This window comes from Aspergillus welwitschiae (assembly GCF_003344945.1).
Source record: "Aspergillus welwitschiae strain CBS 139.54b unplaced genomic scaffold BDQ94scaffold_3, whole genome shotgun sequence".
NCBI classification, from domain to species: Eukaryota; Fungi; Ascomycota; class Eurotiomycetes; order Eurotiales; family Aspergillaceae; genus Aspergillus; species Aspergillus welwitschiae.
Window position 1 is genome coordinate 725,514 of NW_020798697.1, and position 14,909 is coordinate 740,422.

The following is a 14,909-nucleotide window of genomic DNA, read 5'->3' on the forward strand; positions in this document are numbered from 1 at the left end:
TTGAACTTCGTTGCGGTCCGGCGGTCCTCGACATCTTTGCCCGCAACTTCGCCCAAACTCCCCTTCCCCTTCACCACCTCTTCTGCTTGCCCCCTTTCTGTTGTTCCCCACCAGCTTTGTCCTCCTTCCACTTACTCTACTGTCTATCGATCTATCCGAGACCAGTTGGGATTCCTTCTACACAGGCAAATCAGGCCACCCGGTTTGTTGCACCGCTGGTGCCCCTCATCTGCTTCCCAACGAGCGCTCCTGGACCTTTGACCGATCGAAGCTCCTCTCTCCTCCGCCTTTTCCCTTGCCACTGGCAAGCGGCTTCGCTTCCTGCTGCCCACTCATCATCCTACCTCTACCCAGTACACAGTACACACCTCTTACAGCCACAGCCTAGCCTCGGTGTCTTGCAGTCTGCCTTACTCGCCTTCTTTCCTTTTCCTGTCCCGCGATAAATTCCACTCCACCTTTTCTCATCCTTGAACTGTCGGCAACCAATGAGATCGACGTAACGGCATACCGATAGCATCCCACACACCCACCTTACCCAAGCCATCCTCATGGCGCGACGGTACCAGATCGATGAGCTGCTATGGCTGCGGTCGTCGCCTCTGGTCACAAAGCCTACCAATTTACCGCCGGTAGAAGAATGGATGGGGTAAGTTCAACGTGCCTGCTCCTTTGCCTTATCAATCTATTGCGATATCCCGAAACTGATGCAGTCATTTCTTCGAGCTAGCCCAATCCCCGATCCAGCTACCCAACGGAAAGCTACAAACTCTCGAGACCCCAATAACCCCCATGAAACGACTCCCAGAAGGCCCAGTCTGTTTGAAACTCGTCATGTGTCCCGGAATTCCAATTCAGGTAATAACCATCACACTTTTGCTTCTCACACGATGTTGAATACCCCCATATCCATTGTTCTCTTTTCTTGGATTGAAACCTCGAGGACCTTACTGATGCGTGACGTCGTCGATCACCTATAGAGGACATCATTCTCGGACCCCCTAAAACTGCTTTTGCTTCGGCATCTCGTATACCCGGTAAAGGATCGATAGATGCTACCGAACGATCGTCAAGGCCTAATGACCAAGATGAATCGAAGAACGACCGGTTCAATTTACGGGAGAAGTTCTTCAAGGACCGGGAGACTGGTGACAGAGACTTTGACCGACGAGATGGAAAATTAGGGACATTCAACAACAACAACAACACCAACAACAACAACCGGCGTGGGGACAGGGAGGATTGGAACAGTGGACGCCCCCGCCGTACGTTCGGCCCCGAAGAACAGGATCGAAAGCCGAGACGCAACGGGGAGTTCGATCGGTGGGAGAACCGCGATCAGCGAGAACCCAACAATGACCGAGGAGTTAGAGACAAGGATGCACGATTCTTCCCACGGAAGGACGGCACACCCGGACGTGCTAGACACGAGGGAAGTTGGTTTCGTGATGAGAATACTCACGACGCACCTGAAGCGGAAGAGGAGAAGACTCCGATACGAAACAGAGAATGGCGTCGAGATCGGCACGGTGCAGATCGTGACTGGACGCGGGGAGCCAAGTTCGAACAGGATCCTGAGTGGATGGATTCGACTGATCGAGATGAGCCTCGCCGAGTGCATACACAGGAAGACTTTGAACGCTGGAAGGAAAGGATGAAGGCTGGCTCCTCGCAGGTTCAAGCCGAGGAAAAGGAGGTCCCCTTGGAGACGACCCCTGCACCTGCCCCCGCGCCGAAGCCAGAGCCTAGGCCTACAGATGGTGAGATTTTCAGCAGCAATGGTGCTCCCTTCACGTCAGATTCGGCCATGGAGCGGTTCTTTGGATTGCTCGGGGATTCCAAGCCACCCCAGGCGCCTCCCCTACCTCAGGAGATAAGCGCTCCTCCTCCCATGATGGAACCGACAATGAAGAAAGAGCCACTCCCAGGAAAGCTTGGAAAGTCGTCGCGTTTTGCTGGACTTTTCTCGCCACCACCGGGAAGCCCGGCCAAGGAACCAGAGTCTCATCCAGAGACCAGGTCGTCGCCTTCGATGAACACCGTCAACACTGATGCCGATCAGGAAGGTTTCCAGCGTATCCTGCAGATGCTTGGCGGAGGAAAATCGCGCAACGCTACACCTCACAATGACCCTGTTGCATACAACCGGCCTCCTTCGCAGGTACAGGCCGAACAGATCCGGAGTGCTGTTTCATCTCCTGCTCGAGATCAAATCAAGCGGCAGGAGTACCTGGCCATGCAAGAGACAGTTGCTCGAGGCGCTGGGCCTAATCCTTATGTCCAGGAGACACATGCTCGAGACCGGGAACATCTACTGCGACTGATGCAGCAGGTCCGTGTTAGTCCCGTTGCCAACCAGGGTGCCCAGAGCCAGCCCCAGAGTGCTGGCCCTGTCGGGCCGGCCCCCGGTTTGTTGAGCATGCCGGAAGTTCTTTCTCCCCCTCCAGGCATTCCGACCCCGCAAAAGGGCCCCAACTTCTTGGATGACCCTGCGATAGCAAACATGCAGAGACCCGATGCTGATCATCTTCGTCGCCGGCCCGCAAATGGGCCGCCCATGGGATATTTCGAGGATATGCCGTTCCCTCAGGGCGGGCAACTCCCTATGACGCCCGGCGGAACCAGAGCTCCCCAGGCTCAAGGTCATCCTCCTATGGGCATGCAGAGACCCCCAGGCTTCGAGCATCTGCCTCCCCCTGGATGGCCAGGACCTCAAATGCCCCCACAGCAAGCTGCTGGACCCGCGCCACTGGCACCTCCTCCGGGTATTCCGACACCTACGCGCGGCGTCAACCCAAGCTACATGGCGAACATGATGCCCATGCATGGGAATGCACCACCCCTCAACGAGCGTGAACCCTTCCCGCGTCCCCCTCCTCCAGGCATGATGCCTCCTCCAGGCTACATGAATGGACCCCCGCCAGCCGGTTTCCCACCCATGCCGCCCAACGGTGAGGCTCTCATGGGGCTTCCCCACCGTGGTCAAGGTCCTTTTGAGGGCAATCCTGGACCACAAGTGCCTCCCCCTTCCGCCCGGCACCTGTTGGATATGTTCGGCCAAGTTGGCGGCGAGGCCCCGCGCGGCATGCTCGGGCCTGGACAGTTCCGGTAGGGAGTGCGCGAAGTCCGGGGTGGTTAGTACAGTGTCCTAGGGAGACGAATGCAAGGAGAATGCGCAAACGCCATATGAGATATGTCCTTGATCTTCTCATACTTATGTCTTTGTTACGCCAGAACAATGCACCTTCTAATCTTCTTGTATCTGATTCATTTATGTGTGTGTATTTGGTGCATGACAAAGGGCTAGTTTGAAGGAGTTCAGGAGAGACCTAGCCAGCTGCTAAGGCTTGGGACTGATGAGGAGACTGTATCACAGCCGGACTCGTTTGCGTCTGGATGTATAACAACCCTGGGGGATTACATAAAGGACAGCAATAGGCAGAATGCAGATACTGAGATGTATCTCGGAGATGCGATCTAAAGCCATTGTATTGCAGAACTGAACTACTAGCTGACATCATGGCTTCAATGAAACCTATTGCTTGAACTGTGCTTTAACTGTAGATGTGTGTAGGCTATATTTGGCACAGGTGCCTGAGGCGAAGTGACTGTAGTGAATGGCCGGTGGACTCCGAGCTGCGCACGTTTAAGCCATCTCGCTTCCCTCTCCTATTTCCTACTTCCTACTTCCACCCTTTACATCTGCTTGAAGAATCAGCTACACTGAGTCTGACCGCAGATGTTCGACATCAACTCTTCATCTGGATCAAGATACATCATCCCAAACCCCAAGTAAGTAGTATCTTTTGAGGAGCAGTCTCCCACACACAGTTAATGATAATGGCGATGATGGATGGCACACACCAACGCGTGAATAATCCATCTTATTGTCTTTTACTCAGGAATCACTCTGACAGCTGGTCTTACAAGACAACCGGCCTTTGCTGACCCGTTCATCCTCCATACAGCTTATCCGAACTCATCATTTAGATAAACTGAATTCCATCCCAACACAATGACCAAAATCATCGACGACAACATGGACCAAGATACGAGTGTAAGTACAAGTCCAGATCAATCCAGATCCCACCATGCCTCATTCTACATCACCTCCCTCACCATCCCCCACACAAAACACATCTAACCACCATCATCCCCAATCTATCCAGACCACAACCGCCATGATCACAACCACCACTCGTAAAAGACGAGCAGCCTGTGATAATGACAATGATGACTCCAAAAATACCTCACCAGGCACTCTCATCAACACCACTCCCAACGCAACCAACAATGAAACAGGCCATCAACCCTTCAAACGGCCTCGTATCCCCTCCCAATATACCAGACAAGCCGAGCGTTTCGAAGAAGCCCTGAACAAAGAGATCCAAGAACAGGAAGATGCTCTCCGCAAAAACGAGTACAGGATGCTTGCGGTGCGGGCTTTGGAAAACGAGGCGCATGATAGAGCGTTTAGGGATGCTATGGACATGAGCTCAACTTATCAGCAACAACAGCAGCAGTATACCCCCTCACCACATCCCCCTGTTGCTGTTGCTGCTTCTGAGGATATGGACATGGATGTCGATGGTGATGATTATCACAACCCTCAACATGAGGATCATCACGGAACTAGAGAAGGAGAAGGACAAATGGTGGTAAGTTCCACCTGCGCAACGAATAATTCGTCCCCTGTTCGTGGTGGGAAAGGGACAGCATCATTCTCACCATCACTCTACTCATCAGTATCGTCATCACCAGGCACCTACAGTCCAGTATACAGAAGGAGATACCGAACCAATCATAACGACCCGAAGCGGCTGCCTAACCAGCATTATCGGGATGAACAACATAAACCCCATCACCAGACATAGATCTAACCACCACCACCACAACAACATCAACAACAACAACAACAGCAACAATAACAACCACAGTATCTTAACCGAGTTCACCATCTACGAAGACCTTTCCCCCGGCCCAGGAGGCCTATTATCCTTCCCTACACAACCAAATCCTGTAGGCCGATTGCAGCCTGATTACCATCATTATCACTACAACAATCATCATAATAACCAAGAAGTACGTGCCTATCATCAAGACTGGGACTCGGATAAAGAGAACATCAACAATAACATTGTTGCTGGGCCCCTCCACGATCCGGTTGGAATGATCACTGAGACTGAGGCTGAGAGTTTTTCGCAGGTTGTTGATCATTCATATCATAATGCTGATAATGTTGCTGACGAGGTTGATGATGAGATGAGAATGGATTATGAAGCAGGTGGTAGCGGTGGTGAAAGTGGAAGATGGAGTTCCGGGGTCCCTCCTTGGAGAGTCGAATCGGAGTCAGAGTATGCTGATACGGAGGTGGACCCTGATGAGGCGGGACTGGGGCTGCAGGACTACGCGCATCGGAGAAGAAGACGGTATCATCGCTTGAGATGGCAGTCGCGGGTGCTGGGTTCTCAGGATAGGGGGTCGGTGGCGTCAAATAGTAGTGTGCTGGTGCCGAGAGTGCTTGGGGAGGGTTTGCAGGATGGTGCTGGTGCTGGTGGTGCAGGTGCTGGGCGTGGAAGGCGCGGGTCGAGAAGGTTTTAGGTGTATGCAGTGGATTGGGGAAAGCCAGGTGTGTGGATAAGGAGACTAAGTTTATTGTGTGCTGGGTTGATGGGGGTTCAATTCGTCTACGTCGGTAATTCATTGAACTGTGGGTGTATGTTTCGATAGGGAAGAGTGGAAATATCAAGTAGCAATGTATTTCCTCCTAAAACTAGAGTAACTTAAAGGAATTGTGCCATCCTGGCTGCGCTCGTAAATGTTGATATCACTGAGACCATTTTCAGTAACAGCCAGTGCTATGGCATACCCAACTAAACCGCAAAACGTGACTGAATTCAAAACGAAAAGCAAAAGAAAAAAAACCAGATCCTCCAAGTCCGCCGGGTTTCCCTCGATCATGATTGCTGGGCATGAAACTAGCAATTCCATAAATCAAAGCAGCATGCAAAACAGAAAGAACTAACTCATTAAATCTGCAGCATATGGGCGTCGCTTATCATAAGGGATGTTCATTCAAAAAACCCCAAAAGTCGGTCGGAATCCAGCCCCAATCCTAATGTCCCTTGACGCTGTCTTGGCCTTGAGGTGAAGCACACCTCTAGGGTCCTTCTCGACATCTGCGAACATTCGAAGGAGATCCTCAAGGGTATCCCGCCCCGCTAGGGCTCTTTCGCCCATTGCTCCGGTTATAAGAGCCGTCTTATGCGTCTGCAAATTGAGCAGGTAGTCGTCAATAGAGTTCTCGATGATAAGCTTCACAAATTCCACCTCGCTTTCTTGCCCAATTCGGAACAAGCGGCAAAAGGCCTGAAATCGGAGTGTTACCAGCTGCACCAAAGTCCTGTTAAGCAGTGATATCGGACAAAAGTATACATACCTGCTCCTGAATAGCTTCGTTCCACCACAAGTCAACAAGAATGCACTTGTTGGCGGCTGATAGATCTAGTCCTGTGCCCCCAGCCTTCAGACTGGCGATCATTATCCTCTTTTCGCTATCTTTATCACTGAACAACTTCATATTGTTTTCGCGAACTGCTAGACTCAGTTTCCCAGTCAACTATAGAATATTAGCCAATCTGGGTCTTGGGCATACTCGATGACTTATTTGCTCACTAAAACATATGGCCAGTTTTCTGCTTGGCACATGGTAGCCAGTATTTGGACGAAATCTAAAAATTGGGTGAATATGACTATCTTGCCCGGGGAATCCTGTGCAAGCCACTCGGTAAGAATCTCGCGTATCTTTGTGAGTTTAGCACTGGGCATATGCCGAGCACATGCCTTAATCCAGTCCGTATCCTCGTCAGCATCTGGCTCTTCATCGGATTCCTCGATTTGTGGTGCCGTGACTCGGCGCATACTGCTCCTGGCTTGTTTCTTCGTGGTGGTTGTCTTCTTGCCCTGCTTTTTCTTCCGGTTAATAGCCCCCAGAGTCGTTGCAGGTCGCGTCTTTTCGTCACTATCTTCCTTGAAATAAGCGGCCTCCATGATTGGAACCCGGCAGCTGACGCAATTAGGCTCCATGAGCATATTGTCCTTGTCCATCCGTAAGGAGTAGTAACATTCCTCACAATATAGATGCCTGCACGAAGTTATTACCGGATTCACTGGTACAAAATCGCATTGGGGGCAATTAGTCCTTGCTAGTCTTTCTTCCCAAATCTCTGTATCATGGAGCTCGTCCATTAACTGACGGAAATTTTGCATCAACACCGTCTTGTCCCCATGAAGCTCTGTGGCATACTGGACTGTGTCTTCGTTCTCACGCTCATCAAGCACTGTTGTGTTTCTTCGCACCGAGACGAGCCATTTCACTATAGTAAAGGATGGATCTCGATCCCCGCTTTGCTTGGCGAGCCTTGAAAGCCTCTTCATGAGGTTCCCCTCTGACAGCAGCCTCTTGACTATGCACTGCGTCGTAAGCAGGTGACTGCAAAACATACGAAGCATCAGGATCATCGACAGAAAGCATCGATACTGCGCTAATTTAGGCTGTTCGAGATGTGCACACCCTAATCTGCTGTCAGTGATATTTCTCTAACACTCCTTAATATGGCACGAGGTGTTCTGGCGCACCATTGATGTTTTCTATAAAAACCTCTGATATTGCGTTGTAAAGCTCTCGTTCGACGGCACAAAATGCCACCCTAACGATTCTTTCGTTGACATCGGGTAGTTTGATTACTGGTAAAGAGAAAAGCCGACTTTTGTGTGTCCGCCGAAACAGAAAAGCTCGCAACAGGTTTACGAGCCGGCCATGGCCGTCGTCATCCTACAGAAGGGCTGGCTTTAATAGTTGCCTCTGAATGTCAAAGGGAAGTGGCTCACGCTGCAAAAGTTCTTTATGAAAGATCCAGGATCTTTGATGCCAGGAACCCCGAGAAAGTCGAAAAGCGGATAGAATTCTTCTAGATAGCTATGAAATGTCAGACACTACAACACACTGAAAGCCAGACAACAGCTGGGTATCAACTTTGAGCTTACTTGTGCACTGGCGTTCCGCTTAAAATCCACTTAAAGTGACCAATCAGAGAGCGTACAGCAATGGACACTGAGGATAGGTGGTTCTTGATGGCGTGTCCTTCTACAGAGTAGCCGTCAGTCTAAGCCCCGCGATTGATGCCAAAAGGTCGGTAAGGAGCGCAACATACCGTCAAGGATTATTCTATGGAATTTGATTCTATGTAGCGGACCGCTCTCGTCTTCGTAGGACTGATCCCACCAGGCTGCAAGCTTCTCGATATCCGCCACGCTATCGGCGACCTTGATTCGTGGATAGGATTTTCTGACTTCATCGTAGGTAGTGATTCTGACGACTGCGTAAGTACACCATCTTAATATTGGAAGAGGTGCCTAGTTTTCATACATAACATCATATCTTACGAGACTATTCACTGTATCGCGGGTATCGAGGGTCTCAAGTCTCGAATTCGCCTTGTATATAAGGACATCGCCGATTGCTTTCTTTTCGCAGTGCTTGTTGATCTGTGTTTTCCTGTCCAAGTTAGATTACAACTCGTACACACAGCATTGATTAATTTTACCAGTGAGTGACTAGGTGCGATGGAACAACGATGAGGGTAGTCTTGTTAGGGTCCTCCGGATCAGAGGGTTTGCCATCTATGATATTTGCTAGAGAATTGTTAGACTTGCCACTTTCTCTCTCTAGATGCACTCACCCAGGGCTTGAATAGTTTTACCGAAGCCCATGATATCACACAGGAGCCCGCCGAAGGGCCTCTCTGACGATGATTCGCGGTTACGCTGTTTGAAAATTAACCGCAAGTCACTTCATGATCTCGGTGCACATGTTCCTTACCATAAAAGCAGCCCCAAGGACCTTTCAACGCCTGTCAGCTAGTGTCATGGCAACAAGGAAATAGACAGACAGACCTGATAGTGGTATAAGCTCGTATTTAGACCCTTGAGTCTCCATCCAGATTTCCCGTCGCTTCTTGGAACGTTTGTGAAGTTGCGAGTAGCTGCAATGATCGACCTCTTGTCAGATTTAGCCTCCTGTTGGTCCGCGCTAGGAAGACTAGCAACGAGTTGTGTGAGTGCTTTCATCTTATCTTTATTTTTGAGTTCAGGTATTGCATCTAGTGAAGCATTGGCATGTGCATCAGCGACGATAGTGGAAGAAAGAAGAGCTTCTAGGTGTTTTTTGGAACCTAAAGGCCCTCGCTTTCGCTTTTTACTGGGCCCAGGGATTGCATTGTCAGACCCTCTTTCTTTCCGCTTACGAGGTGCTCCTTTTGGCGGCCCCCTTTTCTTCTGCTGCACAAGAACAGCAGCTAAACCGAGTTCCTTGCTCTTTTGCTTTTCGTCTGCTGAAATCCTGTTTTGACGCCGCTTTTTCGGTTGTGGCTTGACAGGGACATCATGAGAGCTTCCGGTCTTTTGCTCGATAGGAACCTGTCGCGAAGTGAATTCATCGGGCTCGTCAATCTCTGGGTCAAAGAGTTCACTCTGGTTTTCCAAGGCTTTTCTCCTTGCCACCCTATTCTTTCGCGCAGATTCCTGTTGCCTTGCTGTTTCCAAGCGTATTTCGTCTGCCACAGATGGCTTCTCCAAACTATCAAACCATTTCTTGATAGAATTGAACCTAGGACAACCAGTTAGACTCAAACCGAGGCTTGATGATAAGATACACTTACTTCCGCTTCGATAGATCAGCCCTGGTACTAGCTTCAAGCTCCTCGTCGGGCCACTCTGTTGGGCAGCTTTGGTCTCCAGCATCATCTGGGAAGTCTTCTACCGGTACGTCAGTGTCCCCGGAAGCTGAAGATGAGGATGATATTATCTCGACACATGTCGGTGCGGACGGCTTTGGATCTTCCTCATTGGCGGCAGGTGCAGCTGTGGTACCTGCATTTCCTGTTTGTGAAGCACTAGCGATCGAGTGGGGTGAATTCTGCAAAAGCTGTTCAATAGGTGGACTTGTATCACCTTCCGAATTAAGCCCCTGAAATAGGTCAAATATGTTCTGATCATCTGGAGACATCGGAGGCACATCTGTTTCAGTAGACAGATGATTCCATGAAAAAGAGACTTCCTGAGGCACAAATAGACTTTCATCAAGCACTGCTTGCGCAGCGGGCGCTTGATCGTCCTGTACAGAAGGAACTGTAGATGGCGCGCTTTCCGTATGCTGGACTGCTGGCAAGCAATTAGTATCATGTGCCAAAGTGATTATAAGCTTTAGGAGGCCTTACGATTGTGGGTGTCAAAGCCCAGACGAGAAAAGAAAAGAGCCTGCCTGGAATTGTCCTGCTGCCTACGGCGATCGATTGCTTCCAAGCGCATCTGATCCGGATCGAGACTTTCGGGTTGGAGGGAGGATTCCTGCTCATCGGGCTCTTGCACGTCTCCAGAGCCAGCTAGTAAGTCCTCTGTGTTCCGTGGCGGCTCCAGTCCCTTGCTGAGGCCTTCCATGTTTGCTTAAATCGTTGCTGACGTACGGGGGGATTCCTGCTTTGAGAGTGCTTGTTATGGAGGTTATAAGAAGAGGAATGGTGATAGGAGAGGGAAGGTCGAACAAGGAACAGCGAAGGCTCTAGAGCAAGAAGAGACGAGAGGAGAGGAGCGAAGAAGAAAGGAAGAGGGCCGGGGGGAGAAGAGGGTTTATATAGAGAGAGAAGAAGGAAGGCGGAAGGGGAAGGAAGAATCGGGCAGGGAAGAGAGGGCTTATACAAAGGTGGGAGAGGCAGGAGAGAGGCGAATGAGGCGAAAGGGAAGAAGATCAGAGACAGTAGGGAGGTGAACAGAAGATGAGAAAGATGAGGAAGCCAAGAGAGATGAGGGGAAGGAAGTATGAGCTCGGGCACACCTCAAAGAGGAGAGATCAATAATAAGATCACAGGCCTCGCCATATGATTGCGTAGAGAAACAAGAGTAATCGAGAAGAGAGAGCGAAGAGAGCAAAGCGAAGAACACTCGCTCAGGTTCACGTGGCTGAGATTGGAAGGGAGTTGACGAGAGTCAAACCAGTAAAGCAGGAAACTGTGAGACTGCTCAAACAGCAAGTTAACTAGATAAACCTGGGTGGAGAGTTAATTCGGGGTGCCACAACATAAGCTTGCATACAATTAAATGAAGTAAGGAAGAGTCTGATAGATCATGAGGCGTCATACTCATGTGAGATTAGAAAGATATGCTTAGAACCATTACACTCCAGACCTCACTTCTATAGACACAAACTTCACCGATAAAACATACGTAAGGTCAATATCAAATCGAAGTCAAACAGGGATATCATCACTCATAACCACCAGCTCCTTTGGCAGACCCATTTCAATCATTGCTCAGCGTTTCCTTTTCTGAACCAAAACATTCAATAGACATTACATCTCATCAATGGCGCAGTTGGGATGCATCACGTAAACAGTGCGTTGAACTTGCTCACTCTGCCCTTCATCATCGGCATCCACAAGGCCTTGCCCGCGAATTGGCATCAGAATGTTATCCTGTAGGAAGTAGTTGATTAGTTATGGGATCGAATATAATGGACAGCGATATGATTGCACATACCTTGATCATTCGCTTCAGGACCTTCACAGCCAAGTCACGCTCATTCTGGAGATCGTCCTCTGTGTCAATCTCGGACTCAATCTGCTCCAGATACCAGATGAGGAGATCCTCTTGCTCGACACCCTCGCCGGAGTTCGCTTCATCGTCCCTCACACGACGGACCATGAGGTTCAGGATCTTCATGTATTTGTCGTATGTGATCTTGGTCCTTGAGCGTTTGGGCTGGGCGGATTCGGCATCTTCACGCATAGGGCTGTCACCATCACGATCGCCCATTTCATGATCCTCCTCAACAGCAGGACCATCGGCGGCGGCCTGCTCATCATCGTCGACTTCGACATCATCTTTTTCGACCGTCACAATGCTCTGTCGGAGAAGGTCGTACGCCTCGCGCACAAATTTGGGTATAATCTCTTCCACACAATTGGCTTTGGCAACGGCTTCAGAGAGACGGATCAGAGATTCCAGCTGTCGAACCGTGATGCGGTACGAAGAGCGGCCCATGCCACCTTGAGCGTCGCCGGCACGAAGCTCCTTATACTTTTCGACCAGATAAGCCTTCGCCTCCTCCGTGAACACAGGCTTGAAGGTACGAGCGAATCGAATGTAGCGGAGTAATTGCTCGGTGCTGAGCTCGGGGTTCACAGCTTCGTCGCGGTTCATGTGGACATTGACAATGTGATCAGCCAGATTGCGATCCACTGTTTCATTGGGATCATCCCGGATCACGAAGAACAGATCGAAACGACTCATAATGGGGGCGCTAAAGTTAAGGTTGCCGCGCAGTGTAGTCTTAGGGTTGTATCGGCCGCCGATGGGGTTGGCAGCAGCGAGAATAGAAGCCCGAGCATTGAGGGTGGTGTGAATGCCAGCCTTTGCAATGGAGATAGTTTGTTGTTCCATGGCTTCGTGAATGGCAACCTGGTCACTGATGTCCATCTTGTCGAATTCGTCGATACAGCAAATACCACCTCCGTTCTAAAGGATCACAATACGTCAGTTTCGAATGCCAACCAGGTAGATCAGGTAACCTACAGCCAACATCAAGGCACCAGCTTCAATGGTAAATTCGCCCGTCTCAGCGTCCTTGACAACAGATGCGGTCAAACCGGCGGCAGACGAGGCTTTACCACTGGTGTAGACTGCGCGAGGGTGCAACGAGCAGATGTATCTTCAGAATGTGTTAGCACGGGCATATCAGACAATAATGCATAAACGACGACAAGAAACTCACTTCAAGAATTGACTCTTACTCGTGGAAGGGTCGCCGACAATGCAAATGTTGATGTCACCACGAAGCTGGAGGTTCTCTTGCTCCGTGGACTTGCCGACACCGCCAATCAGCTGCAGCAGCAAACCCTTCTTAATCTGGCGATGACCGTAAATCATGGGGGCGATCGAGTCAATCAATCGCGAGTAGATGTACTCAGAGTGAACAAGGTTCTTCAAGTCCTGGACCTCGTAAGGGGTCAGGCTCTGAAGAAGAGCTTCCTGGGCCTGGTCTTCGTTGGATTCGGGATCCCGGTTTTGGTTGAGCGAAGCCAAGATGTTCTGCGATTGTCCATTCAGCTGCTGGTTGGACTGCTGACCCGGCGTCGTGGTATCGGGGGTGACCATGCAAGAAAGGAAGGCCAGTCGATAGGTCAAATCCTTGATACCGAGCGCCTTCAGTCCAGTAACGCCACCGCCTCCGATATCACTTCCCCGGAAGGCACCGTCATCACGAACTGCCTCCGGCCGCACGCCAGGAAGCCCTAATTGACTGACATCGGGGACCACGATCAAGGTACCTGTGAAGATACACCGCTCACCGGCCTTCGCGCGATCAACCATTTCACCGCGAAGAATGACATCCATCGTCCGCGGCATGCTGCCAGTTGGGATCTCGTGAGAAGATTCCTGCAGTTTCACCTTCTGCCAGTCCACAAACGTACTCTTGCCGATATCCAAGCGCCAGCCGGAGCGGTTACCGCAGGTGTTGTTCGGACATTGGGAAGGCTCAGTGTAACGGAAGGTTTGTTCCACGTTGGTAACGACGGCCTTGCACTCCTCGCAAATGAAGGTTCCCAGTGACAATTCAGGACGAATTTCAGACGTCCGCGTGACTGTACCAGACACCGAGACCAACTTTCCAATCTGGGATGTGCGCAGCTGGCGCAGCCTGGAAACAAGGGGCAGGTTGTAGAAGGCCAAAGAGAACAGCTTATCCGTCTGCTGATGCCTAGTCTTCTCGCGGATATTGCGCTCCAATTCAGGGTTGTCGGATACACTCGAGTTGCCAGCGATCATCGAAGTGCCGGCTTGGGAAGAAACACTGCCTGCGGCCGTAGCTTGACGGTGGGAGGCGAAGTAGTCTGGCTCATACTTGGCAATAAGGTCATGAAGAGCCTTGGTCAAGAAGGGCTGGAATCGGTAGTATTGGTTGGCAATGGCGTCGGCAAGAATTGGGTTGCTCATGGAGGTCAGGTGGGTGAAATCGACGTAAAGGGTCGACAGTTCCCATTTCGCCATGCCCATAATCTGAGCGATGTAGTATTTTTCACTCAAGACTTGTGACGATGGCGCCGCCTGTGCCGACGAAGGTGTCTCTTCCTGATAGGTTTCGAGAAGCTCTGCGAAAGCCTGCTGTACTTTCTCGCCTGCCACATCGCTTACCGGGGGCGGTCCGGGGAGATAGGGATTGCGCAGTCGAGTAACGGTCGAGGCACTGGAATCGGCAACTTGATCATCGGCAAAGCCATGCATATCACTCATGGGGCCATTGCTTTCGGAAGGCGGTTGGGGTCGTGAACTGGGGATCTGATCGGAGTGAAGACGATGGTCACGGGAGCCCGCCGTGGAGCCCAATTCGGATTGCAGGACGGCGTCAAAGAGGGAAGACATGGTGGTCAGGCGGAGGGCCAAAGGAAGGCCGCTAAAAAGGGTGAGGGGTGCGACTCCGATATATCCCTAGACTGAATTAATTTGAAGACTTGTTCGGTCCCTGGGGTCTGCCTTTTAAGAAAGGGAAAAAGAGAAAGAATGAAAGAATGAAAGAGGAAAGGTGGTTATAGGAAGTAGTGGGGGGGTTGGAGAGAATAATGGACTAAAGGTAGGCAGGCAACGTTGATGTTTTGGTTGCTGCGGTTTCGCTTCGTTTTTTGTCGAGCTTTTGCAATGAGACGCGAATGCAACACGAACGCGTCGGCGGAATAGTTCTTGCGAAATACCGACGCGTAAAGTGCTTTTGTTGAAAAAGACCTTCCCAAAGGGGCAGAATTAGTCTGCTTAGATCAGCAGCGTGGGAGGTGCGCACGGAACGCCATGCCAACCCCACC

The 14,909-nt window shown here is 50.7% G+C and overlaps 4 protein-coding genes across 4 annotated transcripts; 2 read left to right on the forward strand and 2 right to left on the reverse strand.

Moving 5' to 3' along the window:
* The first annotated feature begins 92 nt into the window (after positions 1-92).
* On the forward strand, positions 93-3,548 carry BDQ94DRAFT_135580 (uncharacterized protein). Its single transcript, XM_026764697.1, has 3 exons — positions 93-649; positions 731-858; positions 981-3,548. The coding sequence occupies exons 1-3, from the start codon at positions 552-554 to the stop codon at positions 3,110-3,112; spliced, it is 2,358 nt and encodes a 785-aa protein (XP_026631075.1). The 5' UTR covers positions 93-551; the 3' UTR covers positions 3,113-3,548.
* Positions 3,549-4,015: 467 nt separating this feature from the next.
* On the forward strand, positions 4,016-5,601 carry BDQ94DRAFT_166272 (uncharacterized protein; the record flags this gene model as incomplete). Its single annotated transcript, XM_026770506.1, has 3 exons — positions 4,016-4,057; positions 4,170-4,658; positions 4,747-5,601. The coding sequence occupies 3 exons, from the start codon at positions 4,016-4,018 to the stop codon at positions 5,599-5,601; spliced, it is 1,386 nt and encodes a 461-aa protein (XP_026631076.1).
* Positions 5,602-6,075: 474 nt separating this feature from the next.
* Positions 6,076-10,497, reverse strand: BDQ94DRAFT_181425 (putative SNF2 family helicase; the record flags this gene model as incomplete). The annotated part of the gene is made up of 14 exons (XM_026773881.1): positions 6,076-6,369; positions 6,440-6,619; positions 6,676-7,574; positions 7,639-7,834; positions 7,891-7,978; positions 8,047-8,146; positions 8,214-8,371; positions 8,429-8,557; positions 8,607-8,694; positions 8,742-8,826; positions 8,882-8,902; positions 8,956-9,667; positions 9,720-10,218; positions 10,278-10,497. The coding sequence occupies 14 exons, from the start codon at positions 10,495-10,497 to the stop codon at positions 6,076-6,078; spliced, it is 3,669 nt and encodes a 1,222-aa protein (XP_026631077.1).
* Positions 10,498-11,170: 673 nt separating this feature from the next.
* Positions 11,171-14,709, reverse strand: BDQ94DRAFT_135584 (MCM DNA helicase complex subunit MCM6). The gene is made up of 4 exons (XM_026764698.1): positions 12,827-14,709; positions 12,628-12,763; positions 11,593-12,570; positions 11,171-11,528 (listed from the first exon to the last, which is right to left on the reverse strand). Exons 1-4 carry the CDS (start codon positions 14,473-14,475, stop codon positions 11,406-11,408), a joined length of 2,886 nt encoding a protein of 961 aa, XP_026631078.1. The 5' UTR covers positions 14,476-14,709; the 3' UTR covers positions 11,171-11,405.
* Positions 14,710-14,909: the final 200 nt, after the last annotated feature.